We start from the raw sequence: 21,894 nt of genomic DNA, 5'->3' as shown, positions 1-21,894 counted from the left end.
ACTACGTGACCCAAGTTTGGTGACTTTAGTTTAAAATCTGTGCGACTGGGAGAGATTTGAAAATTGTCCCTGTCAAAGTCAATGGGAAAAACATGGATTTTGGGGGCCCTGTCCCAGGGGCCCGGAGGGTGGGATCGGGTAACAAAGCAAAAGCAAGGTACTCGGGTGGGTGCCGACCAAGTCTGCAAAGTCTGGAATTTGTACTCCTAAAAATGTGGGAGGAGTAGCAATTTGAAGTTCTCATTAAAGTCAATGGGGAGATTTTGATTGGTTCTGTATGGCCCCGCCCACTTTTTGGGGTCCCCGAAATGTGCCCAAAATTTTCGGGTTGACTCCATGACTAAGTGACCCAAGTTTGGTGACTTTAGCCTCAAAGCCTGGCGAGTGGGAGCGATTTGAAAATTTACCCTGTCAAAGTCTATGGGAAAAAAGGGGGCTTCCGGGGCCCGCCACGGGGGCCCCGGGGGTGGGATCGCTCCACAAAGTAATAGCAATCCGATCGGGTACAATCTGCACGTTTTGGTAAATTTTTGTCTATGTAGTGTAAAAACTGTGGGAGGAGTTAGGGTGGCAAATTTGGCTATAATAATAATAATAATAATAATAATAATAATAATAATAATATATATGTGAGATAATAGTATGTGGTCTTGCTATGCAAGAACACATAATTAAAAGAAACCCCTTCCTTTTAAACATGCGTTGAGACACAGCTGATTAAGTGTTCCCATCACATGCTCACTATAGGAGGGGAAAACAAAAAACACATGAGAAAAGACGTTCCAAAGGATCTGGCTTATTAAAAAACAAACAAAAAAAAAAAAAAAAACATTAATTATATTGTAAAACTAAGTCATGTTTTTTATTCAGACCATCGGGAGTGCAACTCCCCAACTTGAACATCCAAAATACCTCCCTGCTTAACAGTTTTTGCTTATGATCGCCCCCTCTAATTGGTGCAAATACCCTCTATATTCCCTGTACCGCGAATGTCGATGTATTCCCTTTGTGAACAGTGGCAAAATGTAGGCTTGCAGCTGAAACATTACGTGTCCTGAAATGGGGAATATCAGATAGATGTTTTCGCACTCTGACTTTAATCTGGTTGGTCGTGCATTCTACATACTGTAAGTGACAGTTTTTAGACGTAATTACATATATCGGAAAATCCGTATTGCAATTCAGATATTGTTGAATCACATGACTTCCTCCATTCACTGTGGAGGTGACGGTCTGACAGACTGTCATGTGATTACAGCAAATACATCTATTGCTACCACATTCATAGCTGCCTTTGTAGGAAAGCCAGGTGTTTTGGGGGTTTGGACGATCAAAAAATAAACTGGGGCTGATCTTCTGTCCTATAGTAGGGGCTTTGCTTGCAACGCTTCTTACTCCTGCTGACACTATATCTTTCCACTCTTTATCATAATTGAGTACTGGTAAATGCTGTTGAATAATTGTCACGCCCTGCCCTGTGAGTGATATAAGAAGATCTGTCAGACTTGCTGCACGTGAACCTGACAGATTGCTTTGTTGTGGCTTTGGGCAGGATCCCACCCCCTCACAGGTTCTGCTCATTAGTTTGTTAGTGATGCTATTTATTCCTGCCCCTCACTATAGCCCTTGCGGTTTATAGTTTCTCCTGGAGCTCTCTGCTGGTGTTTTGTGGATCTTCTGTTCCCAGTCCATCTTCAGATAAGTCCTCCTTCCTTCCCTTCTGTTGCTTGTTCTGGCTAGGCCTTAGGTAGCCGCGGGTTCCTTCATCCTGTGCAAGGAACCGGTTGCCTTTTCGCCTGCTCCCTAGCTGAGGGTTTGTATCAGTTGCAGCAGGGATTAGGTTTGGTGCATGAACACTTCTACCATCGAGATTTGTTCATGTTGGTAGCAGTCAGGGAAAGGGCTCAGGGATAGTCAGGAGGTGACCTTTCCCCGTTCCCTAGCTGTGGGGCTTAGAGTTTTGTGTTATTTTGTTGTGTTTGGTTTGCTTCCCTTCCCTCACCTACCGTGACATAAATTATTTTCCTTTGGCTCATTTTGATTGTTAATTTTTCTGTTATTATTTCTCTTTTTCTTTTTACTGGATGTATCCTTAATATTTTGGGGGAACACCAGTTTCTTTCTATCCAGAGATAGGGCCCACTGTCTGGCATTATCTATGGACTCTACTGTGTATTTTCTTGCCTGCAGTCTCGTTGCTGTTTTTTCTGCCTCCTGTATGAAAGTGGATGTGTTAGAACAGTTACGTCTTGCTTTGGACATTTCCCCCCCTAGGTATGTTTTTTATTACATGTGGTGGATGACAAGAAGTGGCCAAGAGGTTGGTATTACCTGCAGCTTCTTTCCTAATGGTGGATATCAATACTATTTTGGAAGTATTGTCAGTTGGGACAGTGAGCCGTTCCCCAACAAACCAGGAGTCACCTATAGGAAAAGACTACGGTCGGGGTGATTTTCGCATTTGGACTATTACCTTTGTCTCGAATCAGAGGCTGTATTGTCAAGAAGGATTGACAATTCCACTACTGCTTTAGCCGAGGAGTCACGTGAGACGTCACGTTCGAGACTCCATACCACGTGAGACACCGCGTTTGGGTAAGATCGGCTGTATCTTCGATTCAGTACATCGAGCTGGTGATGGAACAGGGTAAGAGATCTCCTTCACGATCATTGATATATCGGATCATCCGAATAAACCGGAGGATTTAATTGGGACAGTACGCAGTACGATATTATCTGACAGAGTTAGATCGTGTATGCGAATTGTTTGGAGCCTGACACAGGCCGGAGATAGGAACGAACTCTCCAAGTGTATTAATATCTCCTGCGATTACTCACATAGAAATATTGTGGGGACTGCTGACTATTTGCGAATACGAATATTGATAATCTTTAAATTATTACGATTGTCTGGCGAATCTTCAGGGCCCCTATCAATTGGGTATTTTTTTTTTTATTGTATTGTATTGTATGGATGTTTTTATTGTTTGATGCATTGGCTTTTTATGATATATCGGATTAAATAATATTTAGCCATTATCCATTTGCTGTCTCCATTCCCATATACGGAGTGCCCCTCATTTATCTAGATTTCTCCTTGGTCTATTCGTACGGTCTGGGTGGACCGAGAGGTGAGCACCCTTATCCATTCGGTTTATAGGTTGAGTCGCTGTTTTCCATTTTTTCTCCTGGATATCAATACTATGTTGGAAGTATTGTCAGCCTGTAAACGTAAATATAAGCAATCGATCTTGGGTCACATTGTAAACTGAATTTTAAAGACGCAATGCCCTGGTTTAAGAACGCTTCAAAAAATGATATGCTCTCCACTTTTCCTTGCCACACTATTAACATATCATCAATGTACGGACCATACCTTTTGATGCATTGAGAAAATAAATTCACCTCTGAAAAAAAAAAAAAAATTCCCACCATGCCATAAAAATGTTTGCTATTGACGGTGAGAACTTGGCCCAGAGGAGCTACAGGGCGATGAGAAAGACGAGGCAGAGGACCCAGACACACCTGCAGTGGAGATGAAGGCAGGGAGTCCCTCCTAGTCACTTGCACAAATGGCCCGATACATGCTCACTTGCTTGCGTAGTGACAGCCGAATTGTGACCATTTGGCAGAGGGATGACTTATGGCTCTCCACCTTGTTGGACCCTCGCTACCGGTCCAAAATTGGGCCTTTTTTACACCCGCTAAGAGGGAGGACAAACTGAACTACTATAGAGACATCCTATGTAGTGAGTTGGCCGCTGCCTGTCTGTGCCATCGTCCATCCTCTCGCAAGTCTGACCGGAGTGGCCCTCTGCGCCCACGTTCCTCTGCCATGGCTGCTGTGGCAGGGTGGGTTGGTAGGAGCAGTTCCAGCTTCTTCAGCAGCAACTTGAGTCTAGAGTCACCGGCCTAGTGAAAAAACTACTCACCAGCAGCAGCAGCTAGACCTGGAGCAGGACCTGAACCAACAGGTGTTGGCATACTTGGACTGTACCCTGCCACCCCACATTGAAGTTCCGCTGAACTACTGGGCAGCCAAACTGGATTTGTGGCCGCAACTAGCAGAGTTTGCCCTGGAAAAGCTGTCCTGCTCGGCCAGTAGTAGTGGCATCAGAGCGAGAGTTTAGTGCGGCAGGGGCCATAGTTACCCCAAGAAGAATTCGCCTGTCCACCCTAAATGTGGAGAGACTGACCTTTTGTCAAGATGAATCAGGCGTGGATCAGCCAGGATTTCCCCCCACCAATGCCTGATGCATCAGACTAGATCATCCATGGTGCCACACCAACACTTTGACAAAAGAGACTGGTTTCTTCTGGCTACCTGCCTCAGCTACTATTCTGATACTGCCACCCGCCTGATGCCACACATCTGATGCCAAGTGCTCCTTCTTTCGCCCACCATCTTCAGCTGGTACTCGAATTGCCACCCACCTCCCCACTCTATCACCCGGCCACTCTGTGGTCTCTTGATGCTCCTGCCACCTCCTCACTATGTCACCTTGCCACTCTGTGGTCTCCTGGTGCTGCTGCCACCTCCCCTCTCTGTCACTGGGTCACTCTGTGGTCTCCTGATGCTGCTGCCGCCTCCAAACTGTCACCTTGCCACTCTGTGGTCTCTTAATGCTGCTATCACCTCCACACTATGTCACCTTGCCACTCTGTGTTCTCCTGATTCTTCTTTCACTTCCACACTATGTCACCTTACCACTCTGTGGTCTCCTGATGCTGCTGCCACCTTCACAGAGTGGCAGGGTGACATAGTGTGGTCTCCTGATGCTGCTGTCACCTCCACACTATGTCCACACTATGGGGTAGTATACTGGCACACTGCTGGTATGGTATACTAGTATTAAACGGTCATTGAGTTTTCCAAAAACTTTTGATATCAAATAGCGACATATCAAAGGTTTTGATTGGTGAAGGTGCTGAGACCCCCAATGATCACTAGAATGAGGAGAAACAAGCACTTACATAGAGCGCTCTCTCTTTTCAGTGCAGAGGACAGAATCGAGACAGGACTATAGACTTCTATTGAGCCTGTCTCCTGCAGTGAAAAGAGAGAGCGCAATATGCGATCGCTTCTCTCTACTCGATGTAGAGATCAGTGGGGATCTCAGTGCTCAGACCTCCACCAGTCACACAACCTTTCATATGTCGCTATGACATATCAAAAAATTATTTTTCCAATGTCCCATTAATAAATCTCCCCATTTGTCTCTTGCTGTAGTTTTAGTTGCTCTTGCAGTAGGAAATTCACTGCTTGTGGATGTTACATAAATATGAATAAGATTTATTGGAATCTCATTCCCATTTTTTATTGGGAAAAATGTAAGGGTCTAGGTTGGTCTTGGTAACCTACAGTATTCCATATTTATTACAATTTAGTGTTATTTGCCATACTAACAAGTGGTTAGATCCCAAAAGCAAGGCAGTTGTGGGTGCAAACAATATTTTAGGAGGCAAACTGTGTTACAGTTAGTAACAGATACAATTGAAATCCAATATTTAGATTTTGTACATTTTGTAATATTTGTATGATCAGAATCGTAAGAACAAATGGGTATTATATAATAAATACATGATGAGGAGGGGGATAGAGGTAAGCTTATGCATAGTGGAGATGGTAATGCAGTGCAGCAGATGTTGTGTTCACTAATCGCAGAGTACCTCATACAAAATCAAGATCATTTTATGAGTTTATCTAACAAGTGGATTTAGCAGTGGAGATGATTTCATGTATTAACTGGAGCAAAATATTCAGAGTTAACCCTTTTAGTCCCGGAGGATTGTCCTTTTTGCATTTCCATTTTTTACTCCCTGTCTTCCCGGATTCATAACTTTTTTATTTTTACGTTCACATAGCTGTATGAGAGCTTGTTTTTTGCAGGACAAATTGAACTTTATAATGGGACCATTTAATATTGTATACAATGTAGTGGGAAGCTGGAAAAAACCCAAATAGGGTGAAATTTTAAAATAAAAAACCTCAATTCCGCCACAGTTTTATGTTTTTATTTTGTTTGGTAAAACTAAGATGTTTTTTTTAATTCTCAGTCAGTACGATTACAATAATACCACATTTATATAGTTTTTCTCGTGGCAATAGTCATCATCAAATGATTTGACCATGTCAAAGCTGTAGTACTGATGAACCTTTTATTTCAGAGTCCAGTATTACATATTCCCGTATTATTACCCTGCCCTGTCTGGGCATTAGATAGAACCTACAATATATAGCATTTGCTAAAAATAGGAAGTTTTTACTTATTGGTAATAAAGAGAAAAGGCAGGGCAGGCGAAACAATAATTATGGTGACACTGATGATGTTCCAACGCTAGTCATTACAAATAGTTGACAGTCTTCAGATATTAAAATAATGGTTAATAAATACTGACCTGTTTTATTTGATGAAGACAACTTGGCAGTAGCGTACAGCCAATATAGGCAGACCACGCAACTGCTATGGGGCCAGTGGCACGGGGGACCCGAAGCGCATATAAGGCCCTGCCCCCTATATCTGCATTGAGGCAGCCCGCCCACTTGTCCTCCGTTCATTCCTTGCCGGGCTCGGCTTGCTTCCCCTATGCTCAGTCAGGGCCCCCCTCCGAACCTCCCCCGTCCCCCCATTGTGTACACAAAGGAAGCACACACCGCTGATGTCTCGACCCTCCCTGTCTGGCTCAGGCAGATTGAACTTTGAGGCAGTGGGCGCAGCAGTTGTACACCATGCTCCGCTCACGTGCTGCCCACCTGCCTCATCTCAGCCACCCACCAGCAGTGTTCCTGTTAAGCTGTGCGGGTGTGCAGCAGCCCTGCTCCTGAACTCTCCCCGCTCAGTCAGAATGACAGCCCAGCTATCAGCAAATACAACACAGTACTTTTCAATCCCTCCCTCTGCTCCACAGCCTGTAGTATTGTTGGCCAGCCATATGTGCGATGCTCCTATCCTAATTGCACTACACCAGGAGGAATTAGTCTAGTATCAGCCTTAGTGCAGGAGGGAGAGCCCACCAGAATAAGCCCACTGGTTGTTATATTACAAATCAGCCAGCCGGCTCTTTTGAAGCTCCAAGTTATTATGTGGGCACTCACTCCTGTAAATATGAACCCTGCAAGTTTTACAGGGGCCTGTTGTTTACCACCACGACCTCTGCCTCCCACAGTTGAAACCAGAAAGAGTGCAACAGGGCCCATCCTCATTAACTCCGGAGTCCGCCTGTGCCCTTCCATTCTCTCCTTCTCACAGAGACACCAGGTGTGGAATGTATGGGCTCCGATGAGCCGAAGTTAGTTATTCGCGAAGTTGCACATAACTTCGTTGAATAAGTTTGGAATTTTATTTTTAGAGCGGAAAACGACTTCAAAACTTGAAACCAAACTCGGCTTCGGGTCCAAGATACCAGTCTAACCTGAAGCTGAGTTCGGTTTCAAGTTTTGAAGTGGTTTTGCACTTTAAAAATTTGATACCAAACTTTTTTAACGACGTTACGTACAACTTCAAGAATAACTAACTTCGGCTCATCGGAGGCCATACTTTCGAATACTGTACGGAGACAGATCTTCGTACAGTATTAATCCGAAATTTTGAACGAAGCGACTTTTGATGTAACCTATGAAGCTCTCTTTGCTCGACACTAGTTCTGATACATGTAATGTGTTCCGATCAGTGTGATCCTGCTCCCATGTTTCACTTTCATCTCTATTGGTGCAATGTGTTCTGATGATTTAAATAGCAGGTCAGGAAAACCATTTTATTGTGTTTTGCTATAACTTAGGGTCCATTCACACGTCCACAAAAGATTCATTTTCAATGGGGGCCACAAAAAATGCGGACAGCACACAGTCCCACAAAAAATAGAACATGTCCTATTCTTGTCCGCAGCCACAAGTCCGCAAAATGCGGAACGCACATAGCTGGTGTCCGTGTTTTGTGGATCCGCAATTTGCGGACGTCCGAATGGACCCTTAGGGTCCATTAACACGTTCACAAAATGGGTCCGCATCCATTCCGCAATTTTGCAGAATGGATGCGGACCTATTCATTTTCCGTGTTTTGCGGATCCGCAATTTGCTGACATGTGAATGGACCCTAAGGAGGTTTAAATCATCTGAAATGCATCAGAGAGCAAACAAGAAAGAGAGAAGTCACTGACTGCAGACACAGGACAGCTCTGTCCTCCCCAGCTCTCATCTCCCCGGCATTCTCAACTGCTGTGCTTTTCCTCTTTCTCCTCTGCAGAGATGTGCGCCCGCTGATGAGAACATAGTGTGCGCTGAGTAGTGCGGATGCTACTATCGAAATACTGACAAAGTCAGCATCGAACCGGACCTGGCATCAAAGCAGGCTTGGAATGGCCCACAGGGGAACAGGTGAATCCCCCAGTGGGACCCCATACTCTGCACATGGCACAATAGACTGACTGCGCTATATACTGTAGCTACTGTTTATTATTATAGATGCATCAGGTGGCTGAGATGACTTGTATGTAAACAGATAGGCCAGCCAATATCCTCTTTATTGAAGTCACTGCAGGGACCCTCAGCCTATAATCATCTTGTAGCGTCTTGCTGCTGTCTAGTGAACCGACAGTATTTGCATGTTGTTATACAGTGGGCCCCTAGAATTTTTTTTATTGGTGGGCCCTAGGCACCCCTGCCCAAGACGGCATCAAAGTATCAAAAATGTATTGATATTTCGATACCCAGTGAAACCCTGCTTTGAACTGCTGTTAGATTAGTAAAGTAGCAGGTCAGGAAGGTGAGACAGAAAGAAAGTGTTTCAGTATCCTGTTTTAGTTATAAAAATGTAGGTAACACATTCACTTTAAATCAATGTACAGTACACACTACATGTGCAATATGTGCTGTAGCTAAATCATGGTGTCATCTAGCTTTTAGTCAGCAGTGCTCTACTCCGATTGGGTTGATTTATGGTATACTGAGCTTAGACTGCATGTAGCAATAAATGAAGGAAATAGCAGAGGACAGGATCTTGTGATATTTAACCTATTTCTTTTGAGTACCTATATAGAGGTTGCATAATTATTAAAATGTAATTAAAAGCCACGTTATGTTTTAGGGTGGGTTGCACCATATGTTGATGGCACTTGCCTAACAAGCCCCTACATTTTTTGGGGTTTGCTACTTTGAAAATTGTCTTTTATTCTAGTTTAAGCAGTGCTACCATTGCCATCAGTGTTTTATGAGCAACAAGGATCTCTTTATTTGAGGCAATTGACAGCAACTAACTTGCACCTAATCTGGTTCTGTTATCAACTTGCGTAATCTGGTGCTTGGTAGGAAGTGCCTTTTGATCGCCATTCCTTCAGATGCCTTTAGTTCCTGTGCCTCTTTGCCAGCTATAGAAAATGTGCAGTTTGTTTCCAGAATCTTGAATCCTAGTCCATTTGCTTTGTATTGTTGCCTTTATTGTAGTTGTGTTGTTGTTCAGCTTTCTCTTTGCAGTTTGAGTTTTGTGATTTTCTTGCTGTATCCAGGGTTAGTTTCTGCTAGGTTCATTCCTCTTACCTACATTCATCACTCTCCACCTGTACGCCATTGCCATCCTCTCTATTCCCAGACTCTCTGTGCCTCATCCGTTACCATCCCTATCCAGTTTTATGTAGTCTATAATTGAGTTTATTATTCCGTATTTATTGTTTGATACGTGCTTATATATCTTCTCTTGCGATTGTCCAGTTGTTACATACTTCTGCTCTGCTCAAGTCCTGGAATACATTTACAAAATGGGTCTGTGGTGACTAATGATTTTTGTCTATATTATCCTGAACCTGTATCCTGTCCAGTGATGTAACCTAAAGCTCTTGGGCCCAATACATGTGTGGCACAGAACAGGGATCCTGTTTGGGAGTCCCCGTGCTCAAGGAGCAGGAACGCTGCTGGCACACCACAGAGAGTTTAGTACTATAATGTGTGTGATCAAATAAACACAAGCAGATGTAGTGTAATATGTAATATGCAAATGGCAGGATCATGGACTTAGATTCAGGAGGGGAGCCTGGAGGGTCACACTGGACCTCCCTTGGTCAACACTCTGTCATCCAAAACTAATCAATCTTAACTACCACCACTTATTATCTCAGCCTAACGAGACACCTTGCATTAAATAACACCTAAGTACACTCTGGGGCAGTGCATACAAACAATGGGGTTATCATAGAAAATACAACATAAAATATAGAGACATTTACATATAATGCAAAATAACAGCTTGGAAAATAAAAGCAGAACTTAAAGGGGTTAGCCAACCCCTATAATGCCCCCAAAATTCCCAGGCACCCTCAATGCTACAGAGCAGGGGCGTCACTTTAGGGGCTGCAGAGGTAGCAGTCGCTACTGGGCCCAGGAGCCTGAGGGGGCCCAAAGACCCTTGTGCCACAGGAGTAGACACTGGTATTATAGAAAGTGCATACTGGTCAAGTTACACCTCTGGCTGGAGGGAAGGGGTTAGGTCAAGGATTTGGCATGGGGGGTGCCAGTTAAATTTTTGCCTCAGGCAGGACGAAGGCAATGTGCTTCCCTGCCCCTGTCCACAAAGCCCCGAGGGAAAGGGGACCCCAGCAAAACTCTTGCACCAGGGTCCATGAGCCTTTAGCTATGCTCCTATTCGGGAGGCTAATCTTCCTCGCAGCCTGCTATTGACTGACCCCCACCCCCCTTTCGCTGGAAGTTTTGTTCCGCGAAACAGGGAGATGCAGCAGCGGCTGTGCGGGCATCAGGAGCGACGCGGGTGCTGGGGAGCGGGATAAGTATAATCTGTGTGCAGTGCCCGGGCATTTTGGGGGGCATTATAGGGGTTGGATGGTTAAGTCTGGTTGCCTGGGGAAGCAGAAATATCGGTCAGTCCATCAAGCTAGTGACCCCCAAAGCTTGCAATTCTCCGTTCGGTCATACATATATTGTAATTATCTGTTATTGCATTGTATGAGAATGGTGTACTTCTTTAAAGGGTTTCTATCATCACAAAATGTGTTATGTAGCTGGATGACATTAGCGATGTGCTAATGTCAGCAGAACATAACTGTATAACTGATATCTCGCTGCCTGCTGCCGCAGGCGCAGTGAGTGAAGGACGCTCGCCTCACTGCGCCTGCGTCGAATACGTCACAGAGCTCCCCCTGAAGTGAAGACAGCCTGCAGCAAGCAAGCGTCCTTTATTCACTGCACCTGCGCTGAATACTAAATGGGACTGCGCAGGCGCGGGATTTTACTTTCAAAGCACAGAGCAGAGATATCCATCAAAACAAAATGGGCGTGCAGAACGGTGAGGAGACGGAGCCTCTAGGTGCTGCAGCAACGCCCCAATAGCACCTAGAGGCTCATTTGCATATTTTAAGAGTTAGTTTTCGGGCAAACAGCGGCATGTAGGCAGATATAAGTTACACAGTTATGTTCTGCTGACATTAGTACATTGCTAATGTCAGCCAGCTACATAACGAATTTTGTGATGATAGAAACCCTTTACTATATAGTTTCCATTTTCAAGTACTTCTAATAGGGAATGTAATGTATATAGCACCTTTTTCTCCTCTATTTTACATCTACAACTTTGATACCTATTTGTATTTCTCCACTTTGATATCAACTTTCTCAGCTTAGTTATTCATTTCGAATACATAAGAAGTAAGCCGAAAGGAAATGAAAATAGCTACCCCTGAGTGTCATTTTTACTGAATTCTACTAATATGAGAAATACAATTATGCATAACAAAATTGTTGCTGCAGGTAATACGTTTTGGTAATTTTTTTTTTATAAAGCTCATTTAAAAGATATAAAGACATCTGTCCGTTCACACATAGGTCATGGGTAGATCCAGCATTACAAATAAATGTTATACGGCTCCGGGACTATTTGGCTCCTGTTCACCCATTGACAAAAAATACTGCAAATGAACGTTTGCAGCGTCTTGATTGCACAGTGGTGATTTTATGTGATCACTGAGAGTGCTTCAAATTAAGCTTCATTAAGGTTATTGCTCACTCGGAAGCATGCGTTTTGTTTCTATGCTGTGTAAGCTGATGTTTAAATTGCATTTTTTGCCTATGAACAGCTTCAGGCCAGCTTCTCATTAACAATAATATTACAAACACTATAGACTTTCCAATAATTGTGCTGCTAATTGTAAAACTGCTATGTGTTTATTTTTCTATGATTGTTTTCTCCTAGGTTCAACGCATTTTGGAAAAACATGACCCCTTCAAGAACTCCCATGCCAGATATGGATCCATTTCTGCAGATGAAGTTAGCGCTGTCCAGAATTATGTGGAACACATGATCTTGCTTTTAATTGAAGAGCGTGTGAAAGATGCTGCTATGGGGCCTATTCTGGAGTTTGTGGTGTCGGAGAATATTATGGAGAAACTGTTTTTATGGAGTCTCAGGAGAGAATTTACAGATGAGACTAAATTTGAGCAACTGAGGATGTATGAGTTATTGGTTACTCAGTCTCACCAGCCTTTGCTACATCACAAGCCTATTTTGAAACCATTGATGATGCTACTTAGTACATGTTCCTCCACATCAACTCCACATGTAGAAATCAAACTAGTTGTCTTACTTAACCAGCTCTGTTCAATTCTTGCCAAAGATCCATCTATCTTAGAACTGTTTTTCCACACAAGTGAAGATCAGGGAGCTGCCAACTTCCTTATATTCTCCCTGCTGATACCTTTCATCCATCGTGAAGGCACAGTGGGACAACAGGCCCGAGATGCATTGCTTTTCATCATGTCCTTGTCGGCAGAGAACAACATGGTTGCTAAGCACATAGTGGAGAGCACATACTTCTGTCCGGTAAGTTTCGTTCTATACATCGTACGGCCTATAAAGTATATCACAATTTGAAATGATGCAGTGGGTGCATTGTTCTAGGGAATACCCAATTTCGTATAGCTTGGTACGAACTTTTATGTTCGAAACGCGTAGACTATCGCTGGAGTGAGAAGATTTGTGTCGATGCTTTTATTATATATTTTTTAAAACACCACCAATAGTAAAAAGAGCAACTCAGAGAGACTTCGGTGCTTGAGTCATCTTTGTATGTTTAATATAGCTTGGTGTCAGGAAACTACATGCAGAAATCATATATTTAAAGGGATACTTCACCATATGTAATTTCCCAGATGAATACAATGTATTGCTCCCTATAAGCAGCTATGGGAAGATGGATGCATAGTTTTCAAAGGCATTAGTTCCAGACTTAAAAGGCTTTTCTGAGCTACAGATATTGATGGCCTATCCTCAGGATAGATCATCAATATCAGATCTGTGGTGGTCCAACACCTAGCACGTTCATCAATTAGATGTTTTAGGCTGCCGTGGCACCAGAAATGTACTGTGTACAGAACTGAGGGGAGGCAGCTCCATACATTGTTTAATGGCTTTGTTGGGGTTCTCCAGCTCAGCTTCCATTCAAGTGAATGGGAGCTGAGCTTTAGTATGGTGGCTCTGGAAGCTACACAGCGAACAGAGCCTTCTGCTTCTGCGGCCTCCCAAAACAGCTGATCACTGGGGGTCAGGGGCGTCGCTAAAAGCTCATGGGCCCTGGTGCAAGAGTTCAGCTAGGGCCCCCGTCCCTCAGGGCTTGGCAAGGGGCAGGGGAGCACATATCCTTCCTGCTGCCTGAGGCAAACATTGAAAGGGCACCCCCTCATGCCAAATTCTTAACCTAACCCCTTCCCTCCAGCCAGAGGTGTAAATTGACCAGTATGCACTTTCTATAATGCCATTTTCTTATGTGGCACAAGGGTCTTTGGGCCCCCTCAGGCTCCTGGGCCCGGTAGCGACTGCTACCTCTACACCCCCTATAGCTACGCCCCTGCTGGTGGTGCTGGGTACCCCCGCAGATCTGACACTGATGACCAATCCTGAGGATAGGCCATCAATATCTGTGGGCCGGAGAAAATCTTTTAAAAGTATTCCTTTGGATTAGAATGCTGTGTCAGAATGAAAGTGTTTCTTTTATGCTTACCTTACAAATTATACTCATGCAGTGAAGGCTAACCTCTGGCTGTGGTGAAACTACTACTCCCAGCATGCTATATTTATTTCTATGGAGTTCTGAGAACATGCAGGCGTGCATCTTGGGAGTCGTAGTTTTACCACAGCTGGAGTGCTGGGCGTTAGCCGTCACAGAATTAGAGGGTTAATAGCGGTCTGATGGAATTATTCTACTTTCTACCCAATTGACTCAAGCACATAGCACACTGATGTCTCAGCAGCGCAAAAACCGCTTTGTTGCTTTTTGATCTGTATCAGACCTATTACCAGAAATGTTTGAAGATGTTGGAAGAGTTTTGGCGGTCTGCTTACTTCTAAAGAGATGCGCTAGAATGTCCGGTAGATGATATATAGCACCCACTATATAAAACATTTATTGCAGCCCACATAACAGTGGTCATACATGTATGCAAGTCAAGAAATAACACTGTAACTAAAGCAAACTTTTAAAGGGAACCTGTCATCTGGATTTTGCCTATAGAGCTGTGGACATGCGCTGCTAAATTGCCGCTAGCATGTCTGCAATATACATTCCCTATAGCTGTGAGTGCTTTTATTTAGGCAATAAAATAATGATTATATATATATATGTAAATGAGGCAAGTAAGGAGCCCAAGGGGCTGTTATTAACGTTTCAGGAACCCAGCCATACCCACTGTAAAGAAGCCCAGCACTGCCCCGCATCCTCCGAATCTCCTCCTTGCATCCCGAAGATTACCAAGTTAGAGCGCCGTAATCTTGCTCATGTGCGAGTATGTCGCATGTCAGTGCCGACATAGTGTTCCTTCCCTGAGCTGGCATCAGCCTCAGGAAACGAACTGCGCATGCGCTAGCTGCGAGATTGCAACACTTTAACTTTGTGGGCCTGGAAGCCAGGAGCCACACTGGTCCTGCACTGCTTTCAGCTCTGCGGTCACAGGCTGATCAGTGGCTAACCCTGCTCAATTTGATAGTTGGTAAAGTGGTGTGTGACAACGGTGCCAATCTGCTTAGCGCACTGAAGCAGGGCAAAATGATACACATGCCGTGCATGGCACACGTTCTGAACTTAATTGTGCAGTGATTCGTTGCCAAATACCCCGGGGTCCAGGACATCTTGCGGCAGGCCAGGAAAATCTCTGGCCATTTTAGAAGATCTTACACGGCCATGGCTCGTCTTGCTGATGTTCAGCGGCGACACTACTTCCCAGTCAGACACTTGATTTGTGATAGCCCGACGCACTGGAACTCCACCTTGTATATGCTTGATAGGCTGCTCCAGCAGCAACGTGCCGTTAACTACTACTTGTATGAACTCTGCAGCAAGACAGGTTCTGGGGAGCTTGGTTTCTTTTCACCCCGCCAGTGGATGCTAATGCTCGATGTATGCAGACTTCTGCGGCCATTTGATGAGATCATCAAACTGGCCAGTTGCAGCCAGGGCGCCATAAGTGACATCGTACCTTACGCCTTCTTTCTGGAGTGTGCATTGTGTCATGCTCATTGATCAAGCCGTCAAGGAGCAGGAAGATAAGGAAGTCGGAATGCTGAATGAATTCTCAGGGGGGCTACTCCATCTGAGACAAATCAGCAGGAGTCTGAAGAAGAGTCATAGGAGGATGGTGGCTAGGGGGAGGAGGAGGAGCAAGAAGAGCAGGCTTTGAGGGGGACTTTAAACTTTTCGAGGATCCCTGTTGTTGTCCCTGGCTGGGGGGAGGAGACCGAGGATGACATTTTCATGGGCAATGAGCAGGAGCCAGGGTGCTCCACCGCTTCCAATTTAGTGCAAAAAGGGGCCTTCATGCTCCAGCGTTTGAAGAGGGACCCCTGTATAAAAAGCATAAAGGTCAAGAACCAGTACTGGTTGGCAACGTACTTAGACCCCCGATACAAACACAAAATGGCGGACATGTTACCAGCATTACAGTGGGCTGGCAGAATGCAGCATTTCCAGGTCTTGCTGCTAGAGATGCTGCATTGTGCTATTGCGGGCGCTGGCAGAGGAAATTTTACCCACAGCGAAACAGGTGCAGGTACCAATCCTACCACGCCTGCAAGAAGAGGGCGGTTTGAAGATGTGTTGGTCTCTTCAGATATGAGATCATTTTTGTAGCCAACCCATCGACAGCCACCCTCCGGATCCAACCTCAGGGAACTCCTAGACTGACAGGTGTCCGACTACAGCGGGTTAACGGCCGATGTGGACGTTCTGAGAAGCGAGGAATCCCTGGACTACTGGATGTGCAGGCTTGACCCGTGGCAAGAGCTGGCACAATTTGCCATGGAACTCTTGCCTTGCCCCTCGTTGAGTGTCCTGTCCGAAAGGATGTTCAGCGCAGCAGGGGGGATCGTGACCGATAAGCGCACTCGCCTAGCTCACGACAGTGTGGACTACCTCATATTTCTACAAATGAATGAGGTATGGCTCTCGGAGGAATTCAACACCTGTGACGACCTCGTGTAATTGAATTTCCTCATGCCAGCCCAAGCATATCCGCCACCACCCAGAACAAAGAATGGTCCTTGTCTTATGTATATACAGCGGCATAAAAGGCCTTTTCTGTCAGGTGAATGTCTAATTTTTGTGGCCTGTACTGGCCTACAGTAAAATTTGTATCCAGTGACCGCTTAATGTACCTCCAGCCACATTTTTTAATGTACCTCCAGCCACTTTTCTGTCAGGTGAATGCCTAATTTTGGGGGCCTGTACTGGCCTACAGTAAAATTTTTAGCCAGTGACCGCCTAATTTACCTCCAGCCACATAATCACAAGTTATTTTCTGTCAGGTGAATGCCTAATTTTTGGGGCCTGTACTCCCGTGGCCTAAAATAAAAAAATTCTAGGCTACAGTAGGGGACATTTTTGAGAGTTTCCCTTTAAGACGCATAAAAATGGCCCCTGATTAAAATACATATTTTTTGTGGGAATTTTTGCCAATGATCCTCCTTTTTTAAGGTTCGCTTGCCATTAAAGTCAATAGGGCCAGCCGCGAACGTGCGGTTTGCAAACATTTGATCGCAAACGCGCGTTCGCGAACTGTCCTGGCCGATGTTTGTCCATCACTACTGGTCAAGTTTATGCTTTAGATTTTTTAAGTGGATTTTCTGAAAAAAAGTAATCAACAATGGAGGCAAATCTGTTCTTTGTGGCCATATCCTAAATTGGAGGTCCCCAACCTTTTGTATGTTGTGAGCCACATTCCACTTTCAGTGATGGTCAGGAGCAATAGGCAATTCAAAAAGAATGTAGGAGAGAAACAAAGACTTTACGACTAGTATTATACCATCCCAATTATCACTGTTTGGTAGTAAATCTAGGAAAGGTCTGCAATGGATATCTCAATTGGTTGGGGACTACTGCCCTAAATGGTGTTTAAATTCCTATACTAAAGGAAGCAGATTGCCATGGACCTGGGGTTGTGTTGTAAAGAAGTGTGTCACTAAACATTTCAAGGAAAGTAATACTCTTGAGTTACTTGCAATCTACAGGGTGGGCCATTTATATGGATACACCTTAATAAAATGGGAATGGTTGGTGATATTAACTTCCTGTTTGTGGCACATTAGTATATGTGAGGGGGGAAACTTTTCAAGATGGGTGGTGACCATGGCGGCCATTTTGAAGTCGGCCATTTTGAATCCAACTTTTGTTTTTTCAATAGGAAGAGGGTCATGTGACACATCAAACTTATTGGGAATTTCACAATAAAAACAATGGTGTGCTTGGTTTTAACATAACTTTATTCTTTCATGAGTTATTTGCAAGTTTCTTACCACTTATAAAATGTGTTCAATGTGCTGCCCATTGTGCATGCAACCCTCTTCTCCCACTCTTCACACACTGATAGCAACACCGCAGGAGAAATGCTAGCACAGGCTTCCAGTATCCGTAGTTTCAGGTGCTGCACATCTTGTATCTTCACAGCATATGCAACACAATGGGCAGCACATTGAACACATTTTATAAGTGGTCAGAAACTTGTAAATAACTCATGAAAGAATAAAGTTACGTTAAAACCAAGCACACCATTGTTTTTCTTGTGAAATTCCCAATAAGTTTGATGCGTCACATGACCCTCTTCCTATTGAAAAAACAAAAGTTGGATTCAAAATGGCCGACTTCAAATGGCCACCATGGTCACCACCCATCTTGAAAAGTTTCCCCCCTCACATATACTAATGTGCCACAAACAGGAAGTTAATATCACCAACCATTCCCATTTTATTAAGGTGTATCCATATAAATGGCCCACCCTGTAAATTGGGATACTTGCAAAGAAGGGGTCCATATACTGAAAGGAGCCTTCTGTTGGTCATTATCTCACTGGGTTGCTATCTCCTGTGTTCAATGAATTCATAACACCTACAAGTCCACTTAAACACAGAGAGATTTTGTGAAAAGTGGCCTCAGACATCTGGCCACTATCTATACTATTATAGTTTTTGTAGCTAACCACAAAAGGTCTACTGCCCAGCACCTCAAAACACCCCTTTGCCAATATCAGTCTTATGGCTTTCACAGGCTAGTATCAATTGTTCATGCCCAGTCGGGGAGCCCTGTGAGCACAGGGAAAAATAGGTTTGGCTACCACATGCAGCAGACATAATGCCTGCATGTGTTGGCCAATCGGAGTAGGATTTTGCAGGTTAAATTAAAGTAATACCTACAAAATCATACGGCCATTGGCCACCACATGTCGGTGTGGTGTCACCCACCTGCAGCAACTGGACTGTCTTACCATATGAATAAATACCATATTAATAAATCTTATCTTTCTTAAATGGCTGTTCCCATCTCAGAATGCGTCACCTCCACCCCTGCAATCTTGTTCTGCCTGGATGCTGCCGAAAGAGATGTTCAGTACTAAGAAAACAGTTGAGCAGGCTGTGTTATGTTGGTTCCATAGCTCCAATGTAATATGTACAGGACACTTGGCAATAACACTGAGGACAAGGCTGCAATTGGTTATTTCTTTACTTTAAGTTTTGCAGGCACAGAAAACAAGAGTTCAACAAGCACTAAATCTTGTCTCTGTACCTCTTGGGAATCAGTAATTCTCTATTTATGGTGCCCTTGCTCTTGTTATTCATTGATTCTGGAACACTGTCAAATTTCCCTCTCTTCTGATTCTGATTTTAGAAGGTCTTTTGTTACTGCTGAGGCCTCCAGTATAAGGCAAACACTCCTCCTGGGTTGCAGCTCCAAACTGATTCCACCTCTGTATCACCGTTTCAGTGTGTGGTCTTCTTCTCCACTGAGATACTACTCTGGTGCTGCTCCCGAAATACTGCAGGGGATAGATAGTGGCTGGGCTGTGCCACCACACATGGCAAAGCCCAGATCTGTAAGCTCTTTGTACATGCTTGCACTAGCCCTGCATTCTTTAGGTGTCATGGATCTTCACAGAAGGGTCACATGGCCAAAAGGTTCTGCTGCAAGTACGCATTGCCATAACATAGCTTAGTTTTGGACACAATATGGCAGCATCGCAATTGACAAAACAAGCTATACATATCTCAAATTCTATGAAAATGATGCACAGTACAATAAAATATACTTGTGAACCAGCATTACAGCAGATAATGGCTGCTGAGCTAAAGGAACAATAATAAAAATGAACTCATAAGAGTTATCAATAGTTTCATGTGGTTTGAAAGAAAGGGTTCTCGTCACACCTAACCCCCATACAAGTGAATGGAAACGTCGAATCAATGCAGCAACAGCTCATTCTACTGGTCCAGTTTCAGCCACCTCTGGTCACCATACTAGGCAGAACAGGTTGGGAGGGGGACTATTCTAGAGACAGGTGTGGGACCTGCATCTATTAGACATTTATAACATATTCTATGGATGTGCCATAAATGTTTGAAATGGGAATACTCCTTCAAGGAACCTCAAACCCTGGATGGCCCTAATGAATGGAGTGGAACCTTCTCCCCTCTTCCAATGTGGCCTTTTTCCAGGTGTTTCGCACATTAAGAGGATAGCTACTATCTCTATGAAAAACCTTATTTTATTAAAACTTCTAGACAAAAACAAGCCTTTTTGTTAGTTGTACTGCTGCACATGTAATTTACTCCCTTCGCAAGATGGAATGATTCAAATAATAACATCATATGAATTAGTCAATGCAATTTCTTTTCTAATAGGGGACTACTGTATTAGAACTGGAGCTTCAAATTAAACAGACAGATACACAATTATTCATGTGATGCACTGAACAATATTTCAGGCTTTTAAGATCCTGCAGCTTCCCAGGAGACAGATATAATACATGACTTCTTTCTGTTTACTGCAAATCTGCTGCACAAATGAGCTAGAAATTGATAGAAACCCTCTAGCCTACGAAGCATGACTATTTGCATATGTTTACCCTGAACCATGTGTTGCTATGGAATCTTTGTAGGACTATGTAATTACACAGGAAGCCATGGCTCTGTGCACCTGCCTCCCAAATAAATACACTTTTAGGATTTGTCACTTCCACCAGTCACTAGTAATCGCAACGCTCAGCATTTGTTTCATGCATCAGGCACCTGAAGTATAGTGTTATTATGAATACATGGGGTGTAAAGTACAGATTTCAAATCAAACTCAGTTTTTGCTGGTGCTAAATAAATTCTTCAAATCCCCTTATGTCAAACTCACAGGAGTCATAGAAATTGAGGTTTGGTCTGCTCTTATTTTGGATGGTCCTTATGCTGGAGAACTGCTTTATTTGACCCTTTGCATGCAATATTTGACAATAATTTGAGCAAAATTTTGACACTTTAGGACCAGTTTTTCAAAATTAGATGACGAAACTTCCCAGTATTGATCATAAATAAATCCATATTCAGTAAAGCCCAATTACCTGCAGAAACTGTAGAGGACAGCTTAAGATTCAGAGCTCCAAATGGAAGAAATGGACCTTCAATTATCCTAGGTAATTATGGTACAACCATGATTAGCTTAACAAGTCTCATGTATTTACTGTATAAAATATAATAAAAATAGTTCTATTACTTCAGCTTGATTGACTGAAGTTGTCATTTACAGTCAGGTAGCACCTAAGAATGCTTGTTCCGTATCATTGGCTCTTGTAGACATGGCAGCAATCAGTCTGTCTCTTTCTTTATAATGTTTGAAGGCAGCGTAAAAAGTCCTGTGAGCACCAATCAACGTGTTATATCATTGATCTGCTCTTTAAGAGGATTTAAAAAGCTCTCCCTCTTACAAGAAATCACATATCCTTTACAGTTAACCTGTTGCTTTGGGTTACTCTTTGATCCTGTAGTGTCCACTCCACTTAAGGTGAACATTTATGTGACTGTGACATGAATATAAATGTATCGCACTGTATATGTGTGTATTGTAGACAGCCTTGAGGTCATACTTTAACCCAGTGACCAATTATGTTATTGTTGTTGGATAATTTGCAGTTAGGTACACGGGACCTTTCAGTCCCTTGACCGAATTTTGCAGGTTCTCAAGCTATAGTGAGAGCATAAAAATTAGCAGTGTTAAGTCCATTATCAGTCTGAGAGTGTGTGCTGTATAGAAGCTGCTGTTGGAGACAGATCCAGCCATACTTCTGCATTTTACCCAGCTAGCAAGTGGAAGTTTGAGGCAGTAGATGCAAGGGTATACCACTGCAGGACATAGATAGAGCCACAAACCAGCTGAACATTGCAGTAAAGAGAAAGAGAGAGAGATTCTGGAACAGAGGTAGTCATCATGCATTTTCTAGTTTCTGCACCCTGAAGTAGCTAAAGACTGGTAGCGGAGTCCTGCTATGCTATAGCTACAGTGATGACTGAAAAGGGCAATGAGTTGTGTGCAATACTGTGTGCCATACAGAGTGTTTTGCAGGGCAGAGGGATACTGTATCCTGTTATAGACTGTGAAGAC

The 21,894-nt window shown here is 43.6% G+C and overlaps 1 protein-coding gene across 1 annotated transcript in view; it reads left to right on the top strand.

The window, feature by feature from the left end:
- FHIP1A (FHF complex subunit HOOK interacting protein 1A) overlaps positions 1–21,894 on the top strand; it is a 305,889-nt gene that overhangs the window by 128,421 nt on the left and 155,574 nt on the right. The window contains exon 4 of the mRNA XM_044300356.1: positions 12,192–12,818. Within this exon, the coding sequence (XP_044156291.1) occupies positions 12,192–12,818 (627 nt within the window). The remainder of the gene's footprint in view (positions 1–12,191; positions 12,819–21,894) is intronic.

This window comes from Bufo gargarizans, chromosome 1 (assembly GCF_014858855.1).
Source record: "Bufo gargarizans isolate SCDJY-AF-19 chromosome 1, ASM1485885v1, whole genome shotgun sequence".
NCBI lineage: Eukaryota > Metazoa > Chordata > Amphibia > Anura > Bufonidae > Bufo > Bufo gargarizans.
The sequence above is the reverse complement of the archived record's forward strand: the minus strand, read 5'-3'. Positions and strand labels throughout refer to the sequence as shown.